The sequence below is a fragment of the Augochlora pura genome, chromosome 9 (genome assembly GCF_028453695.1).
Source record: "Augochlora pura isolate Apur16 chromosome 9, APUR_v2.2.1, whole genome shotgun sequence".
In the NCBI taxonomy this organism is placed as follows: domain Eukaryota; kingdom Metazoa; phylum Arthropoda; class Insecta; order Hymenoptera; family Halictidae; genus Augochlora; species Augochlora pura.
This window is the reverse complement of record NC_135780.1, coordinates 12,762,936-12,785,696: the sequence shown is the minus strand read 5'-3', so window position 1 is coordinate 12,785,696 and position 22,761 is coordinate 12,762,936. Positions and strand designations below refer to the sequence as shown.

At 42.3% G+C, this 22,761-nt stretch overlaps 4 protein-coding genes across 17 annotated transcripts in view; 1 reads left to right on the top strand and 3 right to left on the bottom strand.

Annotated features, from left to right (window-relative positions):
* P120ctn (adherens junction protein p120) overlaps positions 1 to 9,479 on the bottom strand; it is a 42,634-nt gene extending 33,155 nt beyond the window's left edge. For 5 of the 13 annotated variants that reach the window (XM_078190095.1, XM_078190093.1, XM_078190096.1 and 2 more), the window contains exon 1: positions 7,987 to 9,477. The gene's annotated coding sequence lies outside the window, so the exon portion shown is untranslated. Of the gene's footprint in view, positions 1 to 7,986 lie in introns of all 13 variants that reach the window. The other 8 variants (XM_078190087.1, XM_078190099.1, XM_078190091.1 and 5 more) reach the window with 5 other exon arrangements.
* Positions 9,480 to 10,036: 557 nt separating this feature from the next.
* On the bottom strand, positions 10,037 to 11,988 carry LOC144474886 (replication factor C subunit 4). Of its 2 annotated transcripts, none has more exons than XM_078190257.1 (6): positions 11,777 to 11,988; positions 11,411 to 11,686; positions 10,620 to 11,013; positions 10,425 to 10,538; positions 10,271 to 10,354; positions 10,037 to 10,196 (listed from the first exon to the last, which is right to left on the bottom strand). In XM_078190257.1, exons 1-6 carry the CDS (start codon positions 11,884 to 11,886, stop codon positions 10,104 to 10,106), a joined length of 1,071 nt encoding a protein of 356 aa, XP_078046383.1. In that variant the 5' UTR covers positions 11,887 to 11,988; the 3' UTR covers positions 10,037 to 10,103. The 2 variants fall into 2 exon arrangements, with proteins under 2 accessions (XP_078046383.1, XP_078046384.1); XM_078190258.1 differs by having other exon boundaries at positions 11,411 to 11,705; positions 11,777 to 11,891.
* A 298-nt stretch (positions 11,989 to 12,286) lies between these two features.
* Positions 12,287 to 17,868, top strand: Nrk (Neurospecific receptor kinase). The gene is made up of 6 exons (XM_078190323.1): positions 12,287 to 12,824; positions 12,897 to 13,087; positions 13,153 to 13,414; positions 13,486 to 13,728; positions 13,809 to 13,996; positions 14,186 to 17,868. Exons 1-6 carry the CDS (start codon positions 12,764 to 12,766, stop codon positions 15,185 to 15,187), a joined length of 1,947 nt encoding a protein of 648 aa, XP_078046449.1. The 5' UTR covers positions 12,287 to 12,763; the 3' UTR covers positions 15,188 to 17,868.
* LOC144474920 (RUN domain-containing protein 1) lies at positions 17,800 to 22,637 on the bottom strand. Its single transcript, XM_078190324.1, has 10 exons — positions 22,447 to 22,637; positions 22,167 to 22,351; positions 22,001 to 22,094; positions 21,775 to 21,942; positions 20,842 to 21,022; positions 20,686 to 20,780; positions 19,850 to 20,608; positions 19,661 to 19,758; positions 19,506 to 19,600; positions 17,800 to 19,444 (listed from the first exon to the last, which is right to left on the bottom strand). The coding sequence occupies exons 2-10, from the start codon at positions 22,319 to 22,321 to the stop codon at positions 19,338 to 19,340; spliced, it is 1,752 nt and encodes a 583-aa protein (XP_078046450.1). The 5' UTR covers positions 22,322 to 22,351; positions 22,447 to 22,637; the 3' UTR covers positions 17,800 to 19,337.
* Positions 22,638 to 22,761: the final 124 nt, after the last annotated feature.

The following is a 22,761-nucleotide window of genomic DNA, read 5'->3' as shown; positions in this document are numbered from 1 at the left end:
CGACGTAGAAAACCGGAACGGTAATGCGAGAGGAATTCGATGACGATACGCGCGTATCGGCGTACCGCTGCGTCATTAGAATTTCTACGGACAGCGCATACCGTGGGCTCGTAGCCGATTCGAAAATTTTCAGTCGCCTGGATCTCGTGATTTTCTGACGGCGTTTCGAGGACGATCGATGGCTAGCCGACCGATTATTTCACGTTGGATCCATTGGTCACGGTTTAATCGACGCACCAGGCATCGAGTTCCTTCTTTTAACTTTCGTTGAGCAATCTTCGAGCGGGGCAGGCAGGTAGCAAGCAGATAAGCTTCGCGCGCGCTCGGAGGGGGGATTATCGATTCCTCGAGAGAAAATTGTCGGCATAAACGTTCGAATACCAAAAGGAAATGTTCCCGCGGGAGATGAGCAAGATGGCGGCCCACGCTGACCCCTTACATGCTCTCGTTCCGGAAAACCTCCCCTGAACTCGCCGAGTTCGAAACCTCGCATGCTCCGCAAAGATGGCCGCGCGAATATCCTGGCTTAGTGTTTCGTCCGCTTCATTAGCATTCTCGTGGAAACAATGGTCACCGGGGGGGAAACAGTACGTTTTACGCGTTTACGAGAAAAATGCGTGGCCGCGTCCTCGAAGCGGTAAAAATTAAAGAAGGATTTAGAGATGGGTGCAGGGTTGTTTTCGACCTGCTGGAATTATTAAACCGAGAGAGAAATTCGTCGGTCTGTTTGCTTGCGACACACGATTATTACTTCGGATACTTAATCCCGAGCGTTTCTGATGGCCTGATAAGCTTATCGAACTCATTCATTTTCTATCTACGTTTCTTTGAAACGATAAAAAAAGTGGCCTAAGAATCTGACGAAGTATCTGACGTAAAAAAGACGATACAGAGAAATTAAAACATCGTCGCGAGTCCATAGATATACGAAACGATTCGTCTGACGTTACAGAAACGGCCAAAGAAATAAATAAAAATGGACGCACAAATATGGACGGTGGACAAATATTATTATTATTATTATATGTGTATAAGAGCTCGTCGGTTCCGTTTATGTCTATCCAGCACTTTCGCAAAAAATAACAGGGAGAACGCCGTGTCCGAGCGGCGGAAGCGGCCGACGTGGAAAACGATCCGCAGAAATCATAAGTAAAACACACACAGGTTGTAACCATCCTACGGGGAAACGTTCCACCTAAAATTACGGGAACCTCCTGAGCAAATAAAAATAAAACGGCTCGTAAAGCCGGGACGGTTTTCCCCGGGAGAGAGAGAAGAAGAAAAAAAAATAATAATCCCAGACCAATTCTTCAAGCGTGAAGCGACCCTTCAGCCACCTGGAGCACCCAGAGAGAGAGAGAGAGAGAGAGAGACAGAGAGAGAGAGAGAGAGGCCGGGCGCGTCCTCTCGTAATTGACCGCGCCAATAAAAAGCCCCCAAATAACGAGCAATAAGTCGGCGCATAAGTACTTAAGCATCAATGAGTCATCGTGGGGGCAGAGATAAAGCCCGCAGGGGAAACATCCGGACGTCACCCCGGAAGCCCGGCAGAGTATCAATAGACAGTATCGACCCCATGAATCAAGCGTGACCGAACGAGTGGCCAAACAATGGCACGATCGAGCTTCGGTCGAGATCGAAATCGAGTCGACCGAACCCGACGACGACGACGACGACGACGTACCCTTCCAAGTGCACCCAGTTTCCACGGTGCCCTAATGGCAGCCTGTCTCTCTCGCTTTATGCCCCGAAAACTTCACGAGCTGTGCACTATTTTTCTCCAGTCGTAACAACGTTCGTTCGCCGTGCCGAGACAATCGAGGCTCGGCTGTGCATCCCCCCATTTTTAACGGTGAGACCCGCCACCGTCCTCTTCTCGCGGCACCATAATGGCCGCCTCGGTTGCCGCGCTGCATGGTGGAATTTTGCTACTAGGAAAACTTGTCTTCCTGATCTTTGTGGCCAACTTTAGCTCCATTGTTCCGTCGGGCCGCGCCGGGACAATTGGGGTTCGCTGCATCCCCTATTTTTAACGGTTAGATCCGCCGCATCCTTTCGCGGTACCGTAATGACTCCGCCTTGGTCGCCGTGTTGCCTCGCGAATTGACTGCTCCACGGAAACTTGCCTTTCCGGGCTCCGTTTCTCTGGTCAACTTTCATCGAGATTTAACAAACTGCGATTCGCTTGGAATCGTTTCTGTTATTCTTTCGAGAGCAGATAATCAGTGCAATTGTTTTTTATCCAGGGACAAGATTATAGAGAGCATCCTCGACAAAGTCTGTTTCTATTAGGGCGTCCTGTAAGTCTCTTCCCTTTGTCTGATGCGCAATGAATACAGGATATTTTGTTGTTTAACGCGTTGAGCGCAGCGTCACCTAAATATGGACGACACTAATTTCTGACCAATCATAGCATGGCGCGGAATGAACTTGTGGGACAACCCAATATCAGCAGTTACTTTGGATCTATCTCTGGTGGATCGTCGGTTCGATCGTTCATTTTTCTAAACGATGAAATTATCGCGTCCGCGTGCGTGCGACCGGCGAGCCATCTGGCTAGAAAAATGCAACGAGACGGCGTAGTAGGGCAAGTCCGTCGACTTAATAACCGTGCCAGGATGAATCGGGGGAACACACGTGACACTGACAACGTCATTTCCGCGGTGGAACAATCACCGGCCCGTCACCGTTTCGGTCACTCGAAACGCTGAATATAACGGAGGCCGACCGGGCCTATTCAGAGGCCGCCATCGCCGCCGGCCAAAGGGGACACGCCGCTCGAATACCGATTCAAAGCATTGTTGAACCGCGACCGTTCGATCACGAATTAAATGGACTTTATCCCGTGAAACGATCGCGGAACAGTTTTCATTCTTTTTCCACGCCCCCCCCGCGTCCGCTCCGGAGCTGCGCAAACCGGCGGCCGGCGCCGGTTCCGGTACAGTCCGGTCCTTTTCTCCTCGGCGAGTCGCTAGCAACCTACAGACCCACCTGGAAAGTCGGTTTATTTACTCTCCATTCAGAATTCGAGCGACCAACGTGTCCGACGACGCGGATCCCTTTACAGATATCAAAAATATGCGAAATAAAAACCTTGAAATTGATCGTCTTAACCCTTAGCGGATGACCACTTTTTCGACCAGGTGAGATAGTTGCAATTTTCTCAAATGCGTCGAGGGTGTGACATTATTTTGATTTCTATATAATACAAATATAATTTATATATAATTATATGCAATTATATAATTTTCATAGGAATTATCTTAACATTCATAACCTAACAGACGCCTATCGTCCGCAAAGGATTAATTATTTGGTATTCCGTCTAAATAATTTCATAGTAAGCGAATAAAACCCGTGAACGAAACCTCCGTATTACTAACAACTGAATCTTAAAAGGCAACAGCGAAACAAGGACTGAAAATTGAAAAGCTTTACCAGCAGAAAATTGCACATTTGCTTCCATTTTGCCACGCGATATGAATTATGGATCTTGTTAAGATTGGTATCGGTTGTCGTTATTTGAAATTGCAATGCAGCATGGTAACCGAGGAAGCCGTAACTTTTCCGCGATATTTAAAGACCGTGAATTTCCACGGGAAAAATTGTCTGCGCGGATTGAAAGCTACAGGAGCGCTTACGGCGAGCGTTCGTTTCTTTTCTTGATAATATTCGACGAGGGAAAAAGTAACGAGTCCGTTTCGATCCTGGAAAACTGTTGCGCCGTTTTTTCCGATAACGCTCGAAAGCTGATAACGTTTGAAAAAGCGTGCAAGGAAAAAAACCGAGCCGGCCAGCGGGCATCGTGGGATCCGCGTACGAAACTGCGAGACGAGAGAGCAACCGTGCGGCGCGGTCGAAGAGGATATTCGCGATTAATCATAATTGAAAGAAGACCTGGCCAACAAGCCCGTCGCGATCCGAGGGAATACGTATACATATACGAAGCGAGCGAAGGGGCGGGGAACAATGATCGCGCGGAGATTTCACACCGGGCATTATACTGTGTTGCGTGGAAAACATGTGAAAACGCGGGCGACGGTAAACGGAACAGAGAAACCGCCGGCTCGGGAATGAAAAGGATTACGATTGTCGGCTGAATGAAAAATCGCCGGGCTGTGAATCAGCTCTTAGTCCCCGTGTGTTTCGTTATTGGGAAGCATTGTCGGCCCCCGTTTTGCACTCCGGCTTGCTGCCGGCCGCGATCAGAGCGAGCCGGTCGTGTTTTTCAGCGATCGAAATTAACGGAGCCTGAGCGATTTTCTTCGCGCCGCGAGAAGCGCGATACAAAGTTTCCCCTTTCGGCGGAAAAGTCGCTCGAACTGTTCGGTCACGTTTCGGTGTCGATCGCTATTGAACGTTCCCCTCTGTTTTAAAGCCCGGCGATAGCCGGACGAGATTATCGCGGCCCCGCTCTTCCGCTATCGTGAATTACAACCGAAAGATAAGATACAATGAAACGTCGCGCATCGTTTCACCGAAACGTTATTACCCGCTCGAAATATTCCCGAGGCATCGAAGCTCCCCCGTTGCGCAACCGAGACGAGCCACGCCGGAATCGTTCGAAGCTGCATCTCGTCGCGTGATTGCTTAGGAAAACGGGGACGGATCTCGCGAGCGGAGCGGAGCGAGCTTGTGGTTTCCCAACGTCCTCAGTAGCTCTGAAAGATTATCCTCCTTTGCTACCGGCACCAAAGAATCCGTGACCCGCCGCAGGAGAAACCACCGACTGGCATGTTTAATCGTAATCACTCTCGAAATTATCTTTTCCGTTTCATCTACGCGTCTTCGTCGTCCACGGCTGGACCTATCGGTGTCCATATACTCTATCGGTGTCTACCGGTGTTGTCCCCGGCATGGGGCAGAAGACCTCGACGATGGTATAGCCGAGAGTGGTTTAATCGCCGTTGTTATTTGCTTATTCAATTCCAGCGTGTCCATGTTCTAGACCGAACATCTTGACCCAGATATAACGGGAGAATCCCTGGGGAACTATGTTTGAACGCGGTACACCATTCTCGCCGCAGAAACGGCTACACGGAGCCCCACTTTTCTAAATTGTATCGGGCTGGCAGGAAAGTAATTTCGGGTCTTTAGTGCGACATGAAACTCAATTTTTTTCTATACAAAAAATGAACTTCAATCAGTCAAATATCTTCCATTCCGTTCGATGACCTTTCGCCATCTTTCTGTTAATATAATTTCTATTTCATAGAATTTCTGGCCCTTAACAGGAAAATAAGTCAACCAAGCGCGATTCGAGGGTCATCGTTGTTGCTGAAATTTCTACCATTTAAGAAATTTTTGTTTAAGAAACAAATGATAATCCGATGGCTATCTACTGGTGCAAACCGAAATTACTTTCTTGCCAACCCAATAATTGTAGCTTCCAGCGAGTAGGAATATCATGGACTATTATTTCCTAGCGTGTATATATTCCAGCCTCTGCAAGACAACCCTTTCAGAATGTTTATTCATTATTTACGGCAGGGCGGAACGGCGCCGCTTAATCCACGGCCACGGAAACGGATACGCGTCGGTCCCAGGGTTTTATTGTTATTGTTGTTCCTCCACGACCGAGCAGTTTTGGCCCGGTCCGCGACGGTTGTTCGTTAACTTTGTCCGGCGGTTGAAAAGTGGCCGCCGCGGCAGCCGCGGGCACATCCATATCCCGAAATGGCATAAGTTGTTCACCTTATCTCGCCGGATGCGAACAGCGCGACGGGAGTGTCGGGCCGTGGCGGGATGCATCCTGAGTGCAACCTCGCGGGGAAGAAAACGGCCGCGGTACACCTCTCGTTCCATAAGCTCCCGTTATGACTTTTCTTACTGCCGCAGTTTCGGCCCCTCGTACAACGACCGACTAATTATCAACTGCTTGGAACTCGTCCACTCGCGAAATTACCACCCACATTAACGCGTTAAGGCATTTTTGCAGCGCTGGTCAGAGCGGGTCCCCGTGTTCCGCAATAGCATAGCAGTCTTGCACACTCTCGAACACCTTCTCAATCTCGTTCGCCATGGATTGATTATTTTTTTTTACCAAATTGTAAAGAAACGATTTTCCCGAAAATATCAACGCTAGTTTCCGACTTTTGCATCCATAAATTGCAGATATCGGTTAATTCTGTTATAGTATATAAATAATACCATTTAGCGTTAATTAGAAGTACATTGTTGGAATATTTCTGTTGGAAGTGTGACGACAGCAGCGTCAGTTAAATGTCGTCATCCCGTTGCCTCGAATAACGTGATTTTCGCGTTCGCCGTTGTCTTCGTTTCAACCGCGTTATCGTGCTAACGTTATTTCGTATTCGAATTGACGTTCTTTCGCGCCGTTTCCGCGAATCGATATTTCTTCGATAATTAAATATCGAGCCTGTCGCGTACGATAAATCGGACCGAGACGCGCGTATCGATTCGCGTTGTCCCGTACACGCTGTAACTGGAACGTGCATCCTCTCCGTTACACCGTGGTAATTTACTTAGCCAGGGAAAAGGGCCGGGCGATTATTCGAATTTTTTGTCATTGATCCGCGGTCCGCGCGCGCTTTGTATTATGTTGGCAAGCGTGCAAGGGACGCGCGGCGGCGTCGAATGTCGTGTGTACGCTCCAAAACAAAAACAAAGCCCGACGACTGCCCGACAAATGTCATTCGACCCGACCTAACGACGAGTGTGCATAACGACCGACGGGATTTTTCGAAAGTTTCTCCTGCCGTTCGTTTCCGGGTAAAAGTAATTACGCGAGCCTGTTAATCGCGTATTTGCCGCCTGTCAATTATAAACACAGGATGCTTTTCATCGATCAAGCTCGTGTCACCGATACTTCGACCATTATACACCGTTTGCCCGATGATCCGAAAAGCAAATTTACGTTTCTTGCACGCAATCCACGCTCGGTTCCCGGAATTTATAATTCAGAAGCCGCTTAATTATTGATCATGCTCGTATTCTACGAGCAATCGATGATGCGACCCCGATAGGAATTCTACGTTTCTAAAAATCGAACCGGCACACGCGATCGATTCTCGGAGAGCTGTGTTTCCACCGCTTCGGATACGAGGCAGTTTTAAGACGACTCCCAATGACATAACGGTATTCGGGATAATAAAGAGCACAGTGAATATACGTCGTCGACCATTGTTTACCAGTTGGACGCGCCGCTGATCGGTCAGCGAAACGTTTCGACTGCACGCATGAATTATACCTCGGACACATAGCCCCGGGCTTATTAACACTCGCACGGGAATCCCGCGTCTACGGCTTGCTAAATTCCATATAAAACTGGGAAGGGTGACCGTGAAGTCACCATCCATAAAAAGAATATTTACATCACGTCCTTCTTCGTACCATGAAACTTTTGTATACGTTTTTTTTTAATATCGCCACAGATATTCGAAGCCCTCGTGTTTCTGCATGCGTACGTTAGGCGAGTCGAGCAAATTCTTCGCTAATTGTACAAGCGATTATCTCTTTTTCCATCGTTTGGTCACTGGAAAGATCATTCTACATTTACGTTTGCGCGCATTGATCGCAAAACGAGACGAAATTTCGCGACAACCCGACACGTAATTGTAAAAGATGGATCAAGACGGACCCAGCATTCGCTGGGATGGAGTTAATCGCAGGGGGGGTCGATTGAAAATTTGGTCGCGCGGCACAAAGGAGAAGAATGAATGTGCCGATGAGAAACAGGGCGATCGGACGTTAATAGGTTAAAAACCGTCGGCGTTCGATCGCGTGCTCTGCTATTTACGGTTCCCCGATACTATCCGGCGTACTACCGCGGCTATTTACTACCACCAGCGTATCGGGCCTGGTTTACAGGTTAGAAAACGAGTATACCGTTAAGCAGACGCCGGTGCCAGTGACAGTTTGTATCGCATCGCGGAGTCGATAGGACGTGGGCAGAGAGAAGAGCGTCGACTCGTCAGGTCTCGCGACGCTCTCGTTCGGATCTCTATGTATACGTATCTCTCTTACCTTTTCTACGATATTTCCCACGCCGGGAGTCGCCCGTCACATTCCAAGAAGCGTTGACGCGCGACGCAGTAGCCGGTCGCCAACGATGACGATGATGTATCCCTGGATATCCCAGATATCTGGCCGACGGCGAGCTGTTCCCGCGGTTAACCATCCAAGAGAGACCACTCTAGGCTTCGCACGCGCGTCCGTCGGTTTTTCACGCCACGCGAGTCTCGACGCGACGATGTCCCGTGAAATCCACGCCGACAGAGAGCAGTCGCACTGTCAACCGCGCCACTATCATCGGAGCCCCGACGCGGACCGCGAGAGAAGAAAACGTCGCCAGAGGAAAAATACGTCGTATCTCCGGTTCCGTGGCGTTATCCTTTGTCGCCTGAGTCACACGCAGCAGCGGCGGCGGCGGCAACGGCGACGACGACGCGCTCCGAAAAATCTGCTCGGCGACGATATCAAATCTGTTCTCGCGTGCCTTTGCTCGCTGGGGACGGGCGTACGCGAACTGCTATGGCTAGCGAGAGCAGAAGCGTGCGCCTCGTACGCTCGGACACCCGAGCTGCGATAATACGCTCGATCGTGACCGCTGATAGCCGAATCCTCCCGCACCAGGATCTCGCTCCGAGATCCCGAACATCTCCTACACAAACGCGCCGTCGGCTCTCTCTTTCTCTCCCTCCGTGTCGTCGCTGTCTCTCTTCTCTCGGCTCTCCCGTCCCTGTTTGTGTCCGTCTTCTCGTTGTACGGTTCGCGAGAGCGCGAGCCCACGATAGCGCCCCGAGTTCACGCGGCACGGAATTAACTCGCGCGTGGAACACTGACCGTCTCAATAGACCCGAGATCGAGACGTCCTGGCATCCTGGTACGGGCGTCTTTCCTCTCCGTGCACGCGCGCACCGTGTGCTCACCGACCGTCCTCTCCTCCCCGGTCGAGGCGAGTTGTTTCCCCCCGCTTCGACAGAGCAACGTCCCCGTGACAAGGCCGGTCGAGATACACACGCACGATACGTGGCCTCCCGACGAGAGAACGAACGAACACCGACCGCACTTTTTTTCTTCTTCCTGGCACCCGTGATTGTTACGGGCCCCGTTCCAACGAACAGCCGCGGCCTACGCGAGCGATACGACCGCTCCTCGACGATCCCCTGGGGACTCGACGGCTTCCGGAACACGATTTCGAACGTGCACGTGCGGCAGAGTACGCAGAAACCGCAACTTTTTTACGGACACATCCCCGTACTTGTCTCCTCCTCGCCAACGCCTACACGATACACATTGCACGCAGCAACGACGCCCCTACACGCCGATCCCAGCGGCTCTCAATCCCTGGTGTCCCACGTCGATGCTTCTCAATGGGCTGTTTTGTCCCTAGATTGGTGTCCCTAGATGAACGTCCCGGCGGCGCACGAAACTAGTAGAAACTCGGCGACGCTGTTCGTCGAGAATAGATGCTCCTCTACGATGCGTAGATTTATTTTACTCTTCTATGTTTCATTTTTTAATGCGCGCCGTTTGCTCGAGGGGTAAATGTTTCGTTGTATTTTTATTCTGACTGATGAAACGTCGAAAGGATGGAAGGTATTGCGTAGATGAACACGGACAGATGCGACTGACGAATGTACCTAGGGAAGTTTAGGTTTGTGTCATTATTTTGTGTTGTGTACGAAAGAATGCATACTTGAAAGAAAGTTTACGATAATTACATTCGCTGTAGCTGTACGGTTGTTCTTATAAAACGCGCTCTTGCAATGCACCTTCATTTTTAATTAGAACATAGGTCTTTAGCATACTTGCCAACGCAATTTAAACGCCATCTATCAAAAATACGCCCAACTACTAGACAATTGATGGCACTAGGTGGCGCTGCGATTTCTTTCTCGTCGTAAAAAGCAGGATTGCTGAATTATATGTACAACGACATCTACTAACAAAACGATGAAGCTACTAGACTATTAATAATACTAGGTGGCGCCATTTATGAAAAAATGCCCAAGCAAGTCGTCGATAACTTTCACCACTTCTCTCAAAGATGGCAGTACTATTCAATTTCTATAAAAATAATAAATATTTATTATTATAAAAAAGAATATAACAATGTATAATATTAAGTAAATTAATCCTTATTTTAAGTTGTAAGCTTGTATGATACCACAACAAAGATATATGAATTGTACATATTCGCTTCCACCATCCAACAATCTGTAGTTGCATTCCTACGAAACATAATATAATTAATAATGCAAATCTAAGGAAATACAATTTCACTACAAAATTCAAGGGCCCTTACTCCAAGTCTATCAGCTATCAAAGCTTTCTGCTTATCCGAAAATTCAGTGGAGTATATAATCTTTTTACTTAGTTGCTCTATTACCTAAGGATAACAAATATAATTAGGATATTATCACGATGTATAGATTTCTCTGCCCAATTAGTGTACTCACTTGTGACGTGGCATATGCTTCCAACATAAAGTTTTCCACAAAAGCTTCAACCTTGGTGTAGTCTTTTGTTCTACACACAGTTAACAATTCCTCCAACCATTTGTCAGGAACAATCTATCATTTTTTTAAACCGTATTGTATCAAAATAATGACAATAGAATTAATTAACGGTTCGTAGAGAAAATAATAAGTTACCCCAATAATTTCGAGGGCATCGTCAACAGTAATTTCTATGCCTTTGCCCTTTAATCTTGTAATAGACTGCAGACACGTTATGGCGCGTCTGAGATCTCCTCCCGAAGCTTCCACAATTTCCGATAGAACAGGTCTCTCTGCTTTTAAATCCTCCTCTTTACAAATATACGCTAATCTCTCAACAAGCTTGTCTTTACCAAGGGGTTTGAATCTGAACTTTGTGCAACGAGAAGTCAATGGTTCTATGATCCTTGAGACATAATTACAAATCAAACAGAAACGTGTACTGTGCGATTCTTTCTCCATGGTACGACGAAGAGCAGCTTGTGCTGCACTGGTCATACTATCCGCTTCATCCAGGATAATAATCTTAAAAGGAGGACATGGTTTCCCACTGAAAAAAATTATTTCTGTGAAAAGTATCATACCTATTCTATGTTGTAAGATGAAGGTATTAAGTTTTCATTGCCTCAGACTGTGCCAATCTCATAGAAACCACAGGAGCAAGCAGCAGACTGCTAAAGAATATTACATAATTTAGTTGTCTGCTCTAAAAGCAGGACCAAAAGTTCTAATATTTTACAATACTTCTGGAACAGACTGCTTATAGCATTTTATTATTCAGTTGGTAATAAGAGTTAATAAATACTTCATTATAACACCTGATAACAACCATATTCTTATAGCAGTCTCTGTGCTTAGCCCCAAAGTAGTTCTCAAACCTTTTACTTAAGCATCATTGGTATTTTCATTTTGTTATACTCATAAAAATAATTCAAACACGAACTTACTCATCCCTTGTGCCGCCCGCAGTAAGCTGAGCAAAGGATTTAATCTTGTCTCTTACAACTTGGATACCTCTTTCGTCTGACGAATTTAATTCCAGTATTCTCTGTTTGTAAAGGCTACCAAATAGCTGCCTGGCTGCAGCCAATATAGTACTCGTTTTACCAGTACCGGGAGGACCATAAAATAGTAGATTTGGGAAATCACTACCTTTCATACATTGTTTCAATACTTCAACCACTTCGCCCTGTTCGACGACGTCCTCGACGGTTCTGGGGCGACTAGAAAATCATGAAAATCCTTATTTAAAGTCATAAAAATAAATTTTAACGCGTGTTTCTCAATTAAGGTTAAACCGTGGCAATACTCACTATTTCTCAACCCACGGCGGCGCTGGGCCGCGTTCTTCTTTCGCGCTAGAAGTCGAAGGCTTCTTCGTATCTCCTGCTCCCAATTTTCCAGTTTTCAGAAAAGCGTGCATGTTTCTATCGGCTCTGAAACTCTGAAAACGCGTCGAAGTTAAACTGAAAATTCAATTAACCGTTGGAGATTCGTTCCCGCGCATTTTCCCTTTCGATCCACTCGGGCCACTGTTGCAAATGAAACGTGGTAAACCCCTATATCTACAGCCCTATTAGCCCCTCCCCCCGCGTTTCTATGAATTACACTAGATCTCGAAAATTCCTAAATCTTTTGTTAAGATTATAATAATATTCGAATGAACGAGATTGATCGTGAATATTTGTAGAAAAAGATGTATAACAAAATGTAAGGGAACATCAAATACATGGAGAACTGACAGCTTTCGAATTTACCGCACGCGTTGGCCTAGTTCCAAATTTCCCTTAGATTAGCAGCCACTCAGGCTCGTTACAAAACGAGCAAATTCGCCGTTTGTTCATCGCGTATCGGCATTGTAAATATATAAAACGGAATGCTCGGCCGTGCGCTAGTTTATCGTACGCGCGATAAGGAAGAAGGATTTTTCTTGGGGTAGCTCGGGGTGATTGTTGTCGTGCAACGACGTGAATTCCGAATCATCGTTACCCCCCATTGACGTTATTTTTGTTGAGTTATCGTGCTGGGCTCCCATTGAAAACAATTTGAAAAATTACAATCGATAATTGTAATATTCATTTGCCGATTGTCAAATAAGACTTTGCGCGGTCATACGTGTAGAATGGAGCGTAACAATCGGTTCTGCATTAAAAGATATTTACCTTACACTACGGATCCGATGCAATTCAATGTAAATTAAACGGGCATCGGAGTTGGCGTGCTTTCTCATGCAGCGATCTCTCACTTTAAACATGTGATATTTTCTTGTTGGCCTTACTACGACGCAACACGTTTAAATAATGGTGTTCTGGATTTTTTCTCTGATAGCAATCATTTTGCATTTCAGTTCTGCTCAGACCAGTACGTATTTATTCCAATAGAATGTGTACTATGAAAGAGATAATTCTCTATCTGTATTTGTTTGTTTTGTAGAACCAGAATCCGATGGTTCTTGCACCCCTTATAAGGGAAAGATCTGCAAGAAGTATCTAGATGGTATTGGGAAAGTATGGATCAATGATTCCAACATTAATCCTGAAAGATTGCTGAATGAACAGATTACTACGAACCTGTGGAAGGAGTTGATAGAGAAGCTCCAAGAACCATGTCGTTCTGCTGCAGAGGTATGTGGTAGCTCATTTCTTAAATAACAATCAGATTTTGTCCTAACAATGTGTTAATCTTTTAGAAAATGCTGTGCATGTATGCATTTCCGCAATGCCACAACTCTGTTGGGTTACCATTATGTTACGAAGATTGCATGGCAGTACGTCATCAGTTCTGCTTCAATGATTGGGCTATGATAGAGGACAACAAGCAAAGGGAGATTTATATTAGATCAAGGGGACATTTTACACTTCCAGAATGTGAATTACTGCCAAAAGTAGTCAAAGGGAAAGCGACTTGTTCGCACATCCATTTGACTGACATGAATGAAGAGCTTGTTACATGTAATATAGGCTTTGATGAAAATTTCGTTTTAATTGTAAATATGCATTCTCTTACTTATTCATTGTTTCAGATGATTGTGTCAAGGGCAACGGTAGATTTTATATGGGCAAAGTAAATACAACAAAGTTTGGTTTAGACTGTCAGGCATGGAGTGCACAAATACCCCATAATCACGACAGACCACCGGACGTCTTCCCACAAATTCGTGACGGCGAAAATTACTGTAGAAATGCCGGTGGAGATGAACCGATGCCATGGTGCTTTACCATGGATCCTGCAAGACGGTGGCAACATTGTGATATTCCTATATGCGGTATGTTATTAATACTCGACGAGATATCCGTCTGAACTGTTTATATTCATGATTAATTCCTTTTTTCGTTCGTTATTTAGATAAAGTAACTAGTAAAGTACTGGAGGTCGACCCAAAAGACTTAACAATGAATACACTGTTTACCCCAATGTTCATACTAATACTGTCCTCATTGGGATTTGTAATTATAGCCGGAACAGCACTGTCGATTGTTTTGAGTCACAGGCTTCACAAACGGCACCAAGGATACAATCCAACAAATAACCAGGTATACTAAATGTGCTTGACACTTGCAAATCATGTAGAATTTAAAATGATGTATTTTTGAAGCTGTTCAGAAAAATGTTACTGGGTCTGGACTTAATCATCAATAGTTCTTCTTGTTACACGACTTCAATTTCTGGCTTATCTAGAAAAACTACTATTATCAAAGTTTATAATAGCACATTATTTTCAGTATATAACCATTGACTTGGACAAATTACCGAGCAACAATGCTTACCACAAGACAAGCGCTCAGCTGAATCCGAAACTGGAGAAGCTGGAATTCCCAAGGAACAATGTTATCTATGAGCGAGACTTAGGCCAAGGTGCTTTCGGTAGAGTATTCCAGGCGAAGGCGCCTGGGTTGGTCCCAGGTGAAGAATTCACTAACGTCGCCGTCAAGATGCTAAAAGATGAGGCGTCGGAGGACTTGCTGAAGGATTTCGAGCGCGAAGCTTGTCTTTTAGCTGAATTTGATCACCCTAACATTGTGAAGTTGCTGGGTGTTTGCGCACTAGGACGGCCAATGTGCTTGCTGTTCGAGTACATGGGCCGTGGTGACCTGAACGAGTTCCTGCGGACCTGTTCACCTGGTAATTACATTATCCGAAGCTTGGACAGGGACGAACATTTCACGGACTCGCGACTGTCGCACATGGACTTGATCAACATTGCACTGCAAGTAGCTTCTGGTATGGTGTATCTATCCGACCGGAAGTTTGTTCATAGGGATCTCGCTACGCGCAACTGTTTGATCAACGACCAAATGATCGTGAAGATTGCGGACTTCGGACTGTCGCAGAAGATTTATCTGCAAGATTACTACAAAGGGGACGAGCAGGATGCGATCCCCGTCAGATGGATGCCTCTAGAGAGCATATTGTACAACAAATACACCGTCGAGTCCGACGTATGGGCGTTCGCGGTGTGCTTATGGGAGATATTTAGTTTCGCTCTTCAGCCTTACTATGGTATGACTCACGAGGAAGTTGTAAAGTATATTAAGGAAGGTAACGTCCTTCAATGCCCGGAGCACACACCCTCGGCGATCTATGATTTGATGAAACTCTGCTGGAACAGGAGACCGTCGGACCGACCAGCGTTCAGAACCATATACAACACGTTGGACACCATAAAACACAATTTAGAAGCAGAGAACAAGTCGGACAGCGTGCCGCTGCGTATTCACGTTTGAACCTGATAATAATTTGTACTAAATAGGAACTTTATGGTCCTAGAAAATTAGCAAATAAGTGATATTTATGCAAAGGTAACGGTAAGTGAATGGTAAATCGTACCTACGTGTTGCGCGTAACTGCCTTTGTTATGTTTGTTGCGTAGCCTCGTCGAACGAACTGACTGAAATGTTTATAAAAAACGTTTGATATTAGTAGCCATTGTTTTACAACATTGAATATTTGTGTAAAGCAAGGGCAAATGCATTTATCTATTTTCTTTTTTTTACTTCTTTGCTTGTAAATACATACGTTATATCATCTACTTTGTTTTTAGAATAGATTTTTTCTTCTTTTTTTAGACTTCAACATAAGTCTTCATCTAAATTGTTTCTAGACCACATTTCCAAATAAGTGAAGTAAGATGACATTTGGAATGATTATAGTGCTCTATTACTAATTTATGTTTATCCATAATTTATTTGTACGCGATTAGTGATTAAACTATTTTCTATCGATTTTATATGGACTTTTGTATTACGTTTAAATCTATTGTGATTTCACGCATTCCGTCAACGAATTTTACAACAATATTGCATATATTGTCGGTAAGGATACTGATGATGAAGCATACTGAGATAAAGATTTCTGTGGTAACATAATACTGATAGATACAATGTTTCTTGTGTAAGTAGTAAGCAGACTATCGATTTTTATACGCCGTAAAAAATCATTTTTTATAATTGATATCAGCAGGCTATCGGTTTCATCGTTTTTATGAACAAAATTATCATTGATGTTTCTTGAATCGCAAAAAATGAGACTTTATATTATATTTTTACAAATTTTACTGCCTTGTTACTCTCACGATTAGAAACTTAAAGACTGATGATGCATTTTTTTAAAAATACGTTTGAACAGTATAAATATATAGTTAGTAATCATTTACTTTTAAATTAATTGCTTTATGAAAACGCGGAGCTTCAACCTTCATTTGACTCGATCATGACTGTATACATTTACCTATATATTTATACGCGTAATTATATGTATTAACGAATACATTTGCTGTATTTCCTCACTTCTTCAGAACTGGAATATCTTAAGAGACATATACTATGTTGGCAGACAGACTTTCCTATAGATATTTATATATATAAATATATTATATATATGAAAAGCAACAAATAATGATGTTTCGGTGAAGCCTAACACAGATAATTGAACTACTGAATTTATATAGCTACGCGAACGATTCGGCCATAAAAAAAAGAATGGGTTTATATTTAGCGACGTTATGTGTAAACTGTCCTTAATTGTTAGATGTTAGATCGTTGCTGTACCAAAAATAGCCTATTTAATGTACGAAGAATATTAATGAAAGCTATTATGACAAATGTTACAGTAAAGAAAGAAGAAATGAAACATTAAGTGAGTGTATACCGTGCAACTGTTATACATTAAGGTTTGAAAGTAAATCATTACTGTGCTGTAAAACGATGTTTAAATGAATGTTTTAACTGTAACATAGAATTGATTTAGGGTATTATTTGTTCTATGAGATATATAACGCGCCTAATGCATTTTTCCTATTGTAAGGGTACATTTTCTTTTTATTTTGTCGAAGCAGATATTTACTTTCAACTTTTGTGATACAATTCAGCACCTTCTAAGTGATATTAAATGTAATCATTGCTTATTCTGTATTATATAAATGTATTATAACCAGTCTATTAATTTGTGGATGTTGTATCCTATTCTTAAGTACCATAGATACGTATAGCTAATGAATGTCATTGTGTATTTGGTTCTCAATGAGTATGCATCGCAATAGGCAGCCGAATGTTCTTCGTTCCGCTGTAATTCTTGGTTGAGCATTAACAAATACTAAATGTAATACACGAAAGAAGATGAAAAAAGATGTGAATGCAATATCCGAATGCTCTTCCATAAACCTTTTTATACACGACTTTTATATTGTGAAAAGAGAAGAAGAACTTCTACCAAGTTTGTGCTCTTACATCTGTGTACTTGTATCCTGTATAAGTAGTATTGTACGTGATATATATTTATGATGGTACGTACATAAATGCGTATCGTCGGCGACCAAGAAAGAAACTTCTGGTATTATATACATTCGTTGAGTTCAGATACGTTATTGACAATGTAGACTCTATTCTGAATTTTATGTACAACAAAACTGTAATCTAATCAGTAAGAACATCGAGATTCCTCGATAATCTATTTTGAAGATCCAAGATAAAATTCATAAGTATCAGACTAAAATGGAAAAAAAAAATATATATATATATTATATAATTTAGAGGTAGCGACGTCTAATTTACATGTTCCTTTTTTCTCGCTGTAGAGAATCGTATTTAAATAAAAGTTAATGAAAATTATACAGGGTGAATCGTAAGAAGTAAAGCAAAATGAACATTTCAATGCAAATTTTATTTAGGGCTTAATACCACTTTATACTTATCGCATGCTTTTTGGAAACAACTAGTCTTTAGAGAAAAAAGTTACATTTATCTTTCAAAAGTACTTTTATTTAAAAATTTCTTGTGATTCGCCCTGTGCATTTTATTATTACGAATATCGGGGAATTATCAATGAAATACTACAAACGTGTTGAAAGAAGAACTGCTATGAAACTTTTACTAATGTACAACTTTTACAAGAAATAAACAACCAATTTCATGTACACTGCCTTTCATTTTGCATTGTCATTTGCTTAGGAATAAAGTATCAGGATATATTGCAGTACAAAACTGAATACATTGCTCCATAAATATATTTCTGCACATCTTCTCTTCAATAAACTAATGTCAAATTATTATGTATATAAAAAGCAGATATTATATATATGATATAATACATTTGAGTCTCGCTTAAAAACTATCTTACATGTGATGTATTTTATATATATATATATATATAACTGCAAGTAACTATTGTGTATGTCCAGTAAATTGTTAACTAGTTGAAAACAATGCGTGTGTTCTATTACTAATATATCTACTCTCAACGTATTTAACCGCCGTAAAATTAGGAACAGTTGTTATAGAATCGAGAGAAAATTTTTTATAAGAGACCTATACTTTCAGCTGCATATAAGAATGTAACGTTTTATACAGATTTATTCAATGATCTGCTCAGCGAAACAAAACCTTTCTCTTAAACTTTTTTCTTTTCTTTTCAACAGTAATGGCTAACTAAAGCTGAACCTTACACATTTACATTAACGCATATACAATATATGAACATGAAAATGAGGCGATAAATCAATGATAGAGATTTATGAAACACAACAAAGATAAAATGTTGACAATATAGTACAACATCGACGATTATGCATGGTAATATACTGTTTATATGTTACAAGATTTAACTACTGTCTCGATGATATGTTACCACGAACTCATCAACTTTAACATGCGAAGAGGTACTAAAAACTAAAGAGTAGTATTCTCCTCAATGTTTAGAAAGAAACGTTGGTCTTTGGTTTGATATCTAGTAAGGAGTAACGTGACTTTCTTGACAGTTTTTCGCGAGAAGATTTAGTAAGAAATTCCAGTTAATTTTGATCACAGCGATGACCGCGGTTCTCAAGTCTATAAAATCGATTTAACTTTACTCGTTAAATTGTACAAAGAAAATGTCTAGATTTACTTGTTTCTTGAAAACATGCTGTATCCGAAAATGTACCTCAAAATAACTACGTAATATGTTATCAGTCCATATTATATCAGGCAGCATTGCATTTATACCTGTGCTGTAAAGTCGCAATATATCTCTATAGGTATCGTCGTTAAGTCTCCACAGGCATCAGAGATTACCTTCCTTTTAGATCTCACAGAGCGAGACATTCTCAAAACAGAGTAATTAAAAACCCAGACCCTGGGGGATTAAACGTAGCAATACTGATACTCGAAATTATTACAGATACATTATTGCGTTGTAACAATCTTCCACTAATGAGCGCTCAGGAAGTGAGAGAAAGGAATGATCGCCACGAAAGAATATTTTTAAAATACAATGGATCCGTGTTACGTCAACGTAAAAGTTAAAATGTACCGACACTCGTTTATGTCGCCCGTGTACTTTGTTCACTAAAATTGACTAAATCGATAGCCGTATAATGACGAACATCATCTTTCTTCGCAATCAAAACGCATCCTTTATGTTTTGGAATTGTCTTACCGCCAGGTCCACTGGTAAATCGAACTTATAACTCGTAAGCCGATCGAGAGTATGAAATGCATCTTGGAAACCTGTTTGCAAGAATAACAGAATCAGATACATTTTAGTTTCTATTTTAATAATTCGTTATACCTGTTTTTACGACATAACTCCACGATGCATAATGGTTCTCGAGAAGATACTGGCACTGCAAGATCAGTTTCAACCAAGCCACTAGTTTCTTAGCACTGTAATAAACCACCAATGAGTCGTGAGTTTTGAAACAGCTTCTAAAATCATTTACTTACTTCAGGGATGCACATATGAACGCTTTAAAATGAGAATCGTAACTTCTCTTGTACGGGCTGTGCGAGGCAATGATATTCCCGATAGTCGTTAGTAGGCTCTGTAAATGTTAATCATTTTTAATAGTAGAAATTTACTGCAATTACTTTAAATTTACTTTAATAACAACAATTAAATTTCCTAAGTAATACCTGTTTAGAGGATACAACTCTTCCAGTGAGATCTAGATTAAAACTTTGCGATAATTTCTGTGCCGGACTAGAATTGTAACAATGGCCATTTTTAATTTCATAGTATTTTAATATTAGTTCCCATGCATGCATTAAATTGGTGGTAGAGGAGTGTCTTTGCGGGAAACATCCAACGAACGGGACTACGCTATTGGAATGCACGTCGGACATTAATCCATGCTGTATTAAGTCGCGTATGGAAGTAGCTAAATGCTTCCTCACGGCAGATGTTACTCTGGCATTACAATTGGACGAGGAGTCAGAATCCGAAGCGTAATCGTTTTCGTTAACAGCATCGTCGTCATCTGCATGGTAATTAACTTCTGTGATCATTTCTATAACATGCTCGACAGCTATGTCTAGTCTGGTTCTCAGGTCGCGCCATTTGTAAATCGAATTTTTCTTGAAGTTCCGCCGCACTCTTTCACTGCCGCATCCCAACTGGGACATTAAGAACATATGCAGTAAAGCAACCACCTTCTTAACAGTGTTAATCGTCTTTGTTGCATTTTCCTCCTCTATTGGTTTTTTCGTAAATGCATTCCTAGCATGAGAAGAAGAAGTAGCTGAACCACTAGTGTGTACTGGACAAGCACAGGTGCATGCTAGGGTCTCTGTGCTAACTTCCCCTTGAAGATAATTTATAAATCGCTCTAGATCTGTAATTTGCGTTTTCAGTTGAGATACCAGTTGTTCTTTCATTTTTAAAGGACTAACGATCTACAAAAGAAATTTATGAATCCTTTAATTCATGAGGGAATGCTCATTATGGCATCCTACTGAGTCAAATAATTTACCTGACTTATAGCATAATCTACTTGCCATCTTAAATCGTCAACCGGTAGTTTGCAGAGCTCGTCGACATTAAAATTTAATTTCTCTTTCAGGTGACCTGAAGAAGAAGCGATGTTAATCTGAAATCTATGCATGAACTTTCAGTTTGTAGAACTTACTGATTATGATATTCTGTCGTTCTAATATCATGCTCTGCGGTAAATCTGCATCACCAGTCTCATAAGCATACTTCTCTAGATCCTCCAACTGGGATTTCAGTTGGCATATTAATTCTTTCTGCTTCGTTCTTTGCAAAGCCATTTTAGATTCAACATCAACATCATTAATCACACCGGATATCTGTTAAATTGCACAAACTAAGCAGATTTTCTTCAGCAGAAAAAAAAGTTAAAAATGAGGTAGGGATCAAAAGCTTGAAAATAATAGAGGCATGTGTAAAAAAATAACATGTGTAAAAGCATTTATTTCCCAACATAACAAAAGGTTTTTATCTACAAATTAATTAAAACTTCACTGGAAAATAAGAAAAAAAATATATCACAGATCAGTTATGCATGTCAGCATTTTACAAGCAAAGCGAGTTGTATTAGAATTAGTCAAACACTAGCAGAAAATCATTGCAAAAAAAGAAAAATTTTCTCCACACACAAATAGTCGGTATGAATATTCTGCGACTGCAAAGGAATATCTACCGCCATAAAACCTTCGAAGCCTCTCCTCCTCGGAAAAACCCATCGGCCGACAGATCGACAACCAAATACTAGATTGTGATTGGTTCTTACCAGGTCACCAAAAACGTATAAATGTAAGATCTTTTCTACAAATAATCGGTAACGAAAAGAAGTGATGGACAAGAAGTAACGAAAAGAAGTGACGACAAGGCATCGCTACACGCCATACATTCAAATATCTGCAAAAATTGTTAGTTACATAAAACCCAGTTGATTCCTCGATTCTTTACACATACGCGCTTCGAGTGATCCGCGGCATTTACGTGCGCGGACTTGACGCAACAAAAACAAAAGTGCGAAAACTTAAACAAAATATCAAAAACTTGAAGTACTGGTACAGCATATTGTTGCACAGCTTACGCTTTGCTTGCAGGACACTGGAGAGGTTGGAGTGATTGATCTACTATCAAGTGACAAATTATTTGGAACATCTGGGATTCCCCTAAATGCAAACTCTTCTAACTCTTTGAGCAATGCCTCCTTCTCATTGGTTGGTGCGTCCACAATTTGTCTCAAACGGAACTGAACCTGAAATAACAAAACAGAATAAAGAAAATTGTCTTTCAACTGTCAAAGTATTTTATACCTGGGCGAAATGAGTAGTCAATGCTATGAGAGATGAGTTGAGCATCTCCTGTTCCTCCTCCAGGACTTTCAGCCTGTCCATATCGTATGATAAGCTGAAGAAAAGACGTTACTTAATTACAGTAACAAGTAAATGTCTCAAAAGCTTTGAGCAGAAGGCTACTTACTTCTCCATGTTATCTACATATTTATACTCATCGGCGAAATCGTTGTCGCAGTCGTTCGCACCGACTGGCGCCCACCTTTCTCCAGAAGGCCTGTCGCTTTCATCCGAATTCTCGATATCCTCTACCTCGCAACCCTTATGTTCCTTAGCACTCATTTTCTTATCGTCTACGGTCTCGTTTTTCTTCTACAATCCGAGTTCACATTGATCGATTCCCCTCCTTAGAAACAGATCCGGCGGAGTCGAACGAGACTCCGATCCCGCCTCCGCTTTCTACGTACCAGAAAACTGATTCCCGTTGCAGGACATCACAACGCTCTCGGTCTTCCACCTTTTCTCGTCACGTTTAATCCATTAATTAACTTCTGCGCACGTGTACGACTGGAAACGTCACCGACTGTTGTCGATTCCGATTAGGCGCTCCTGCAAGGCGCGTTCTCAAATGCTCCCCGCCATCGTGAATTTATAATGGCGCCAACAGCCTGGTTGTAGAGAGAATATTCTAGAGGAGAAATTACCGCCAAATATGAAGGATGATTTATTCACGATGATTTAAAGCGTGTACGCAAGCGCGCTGGTTTTCGAAGTGCGCAGGA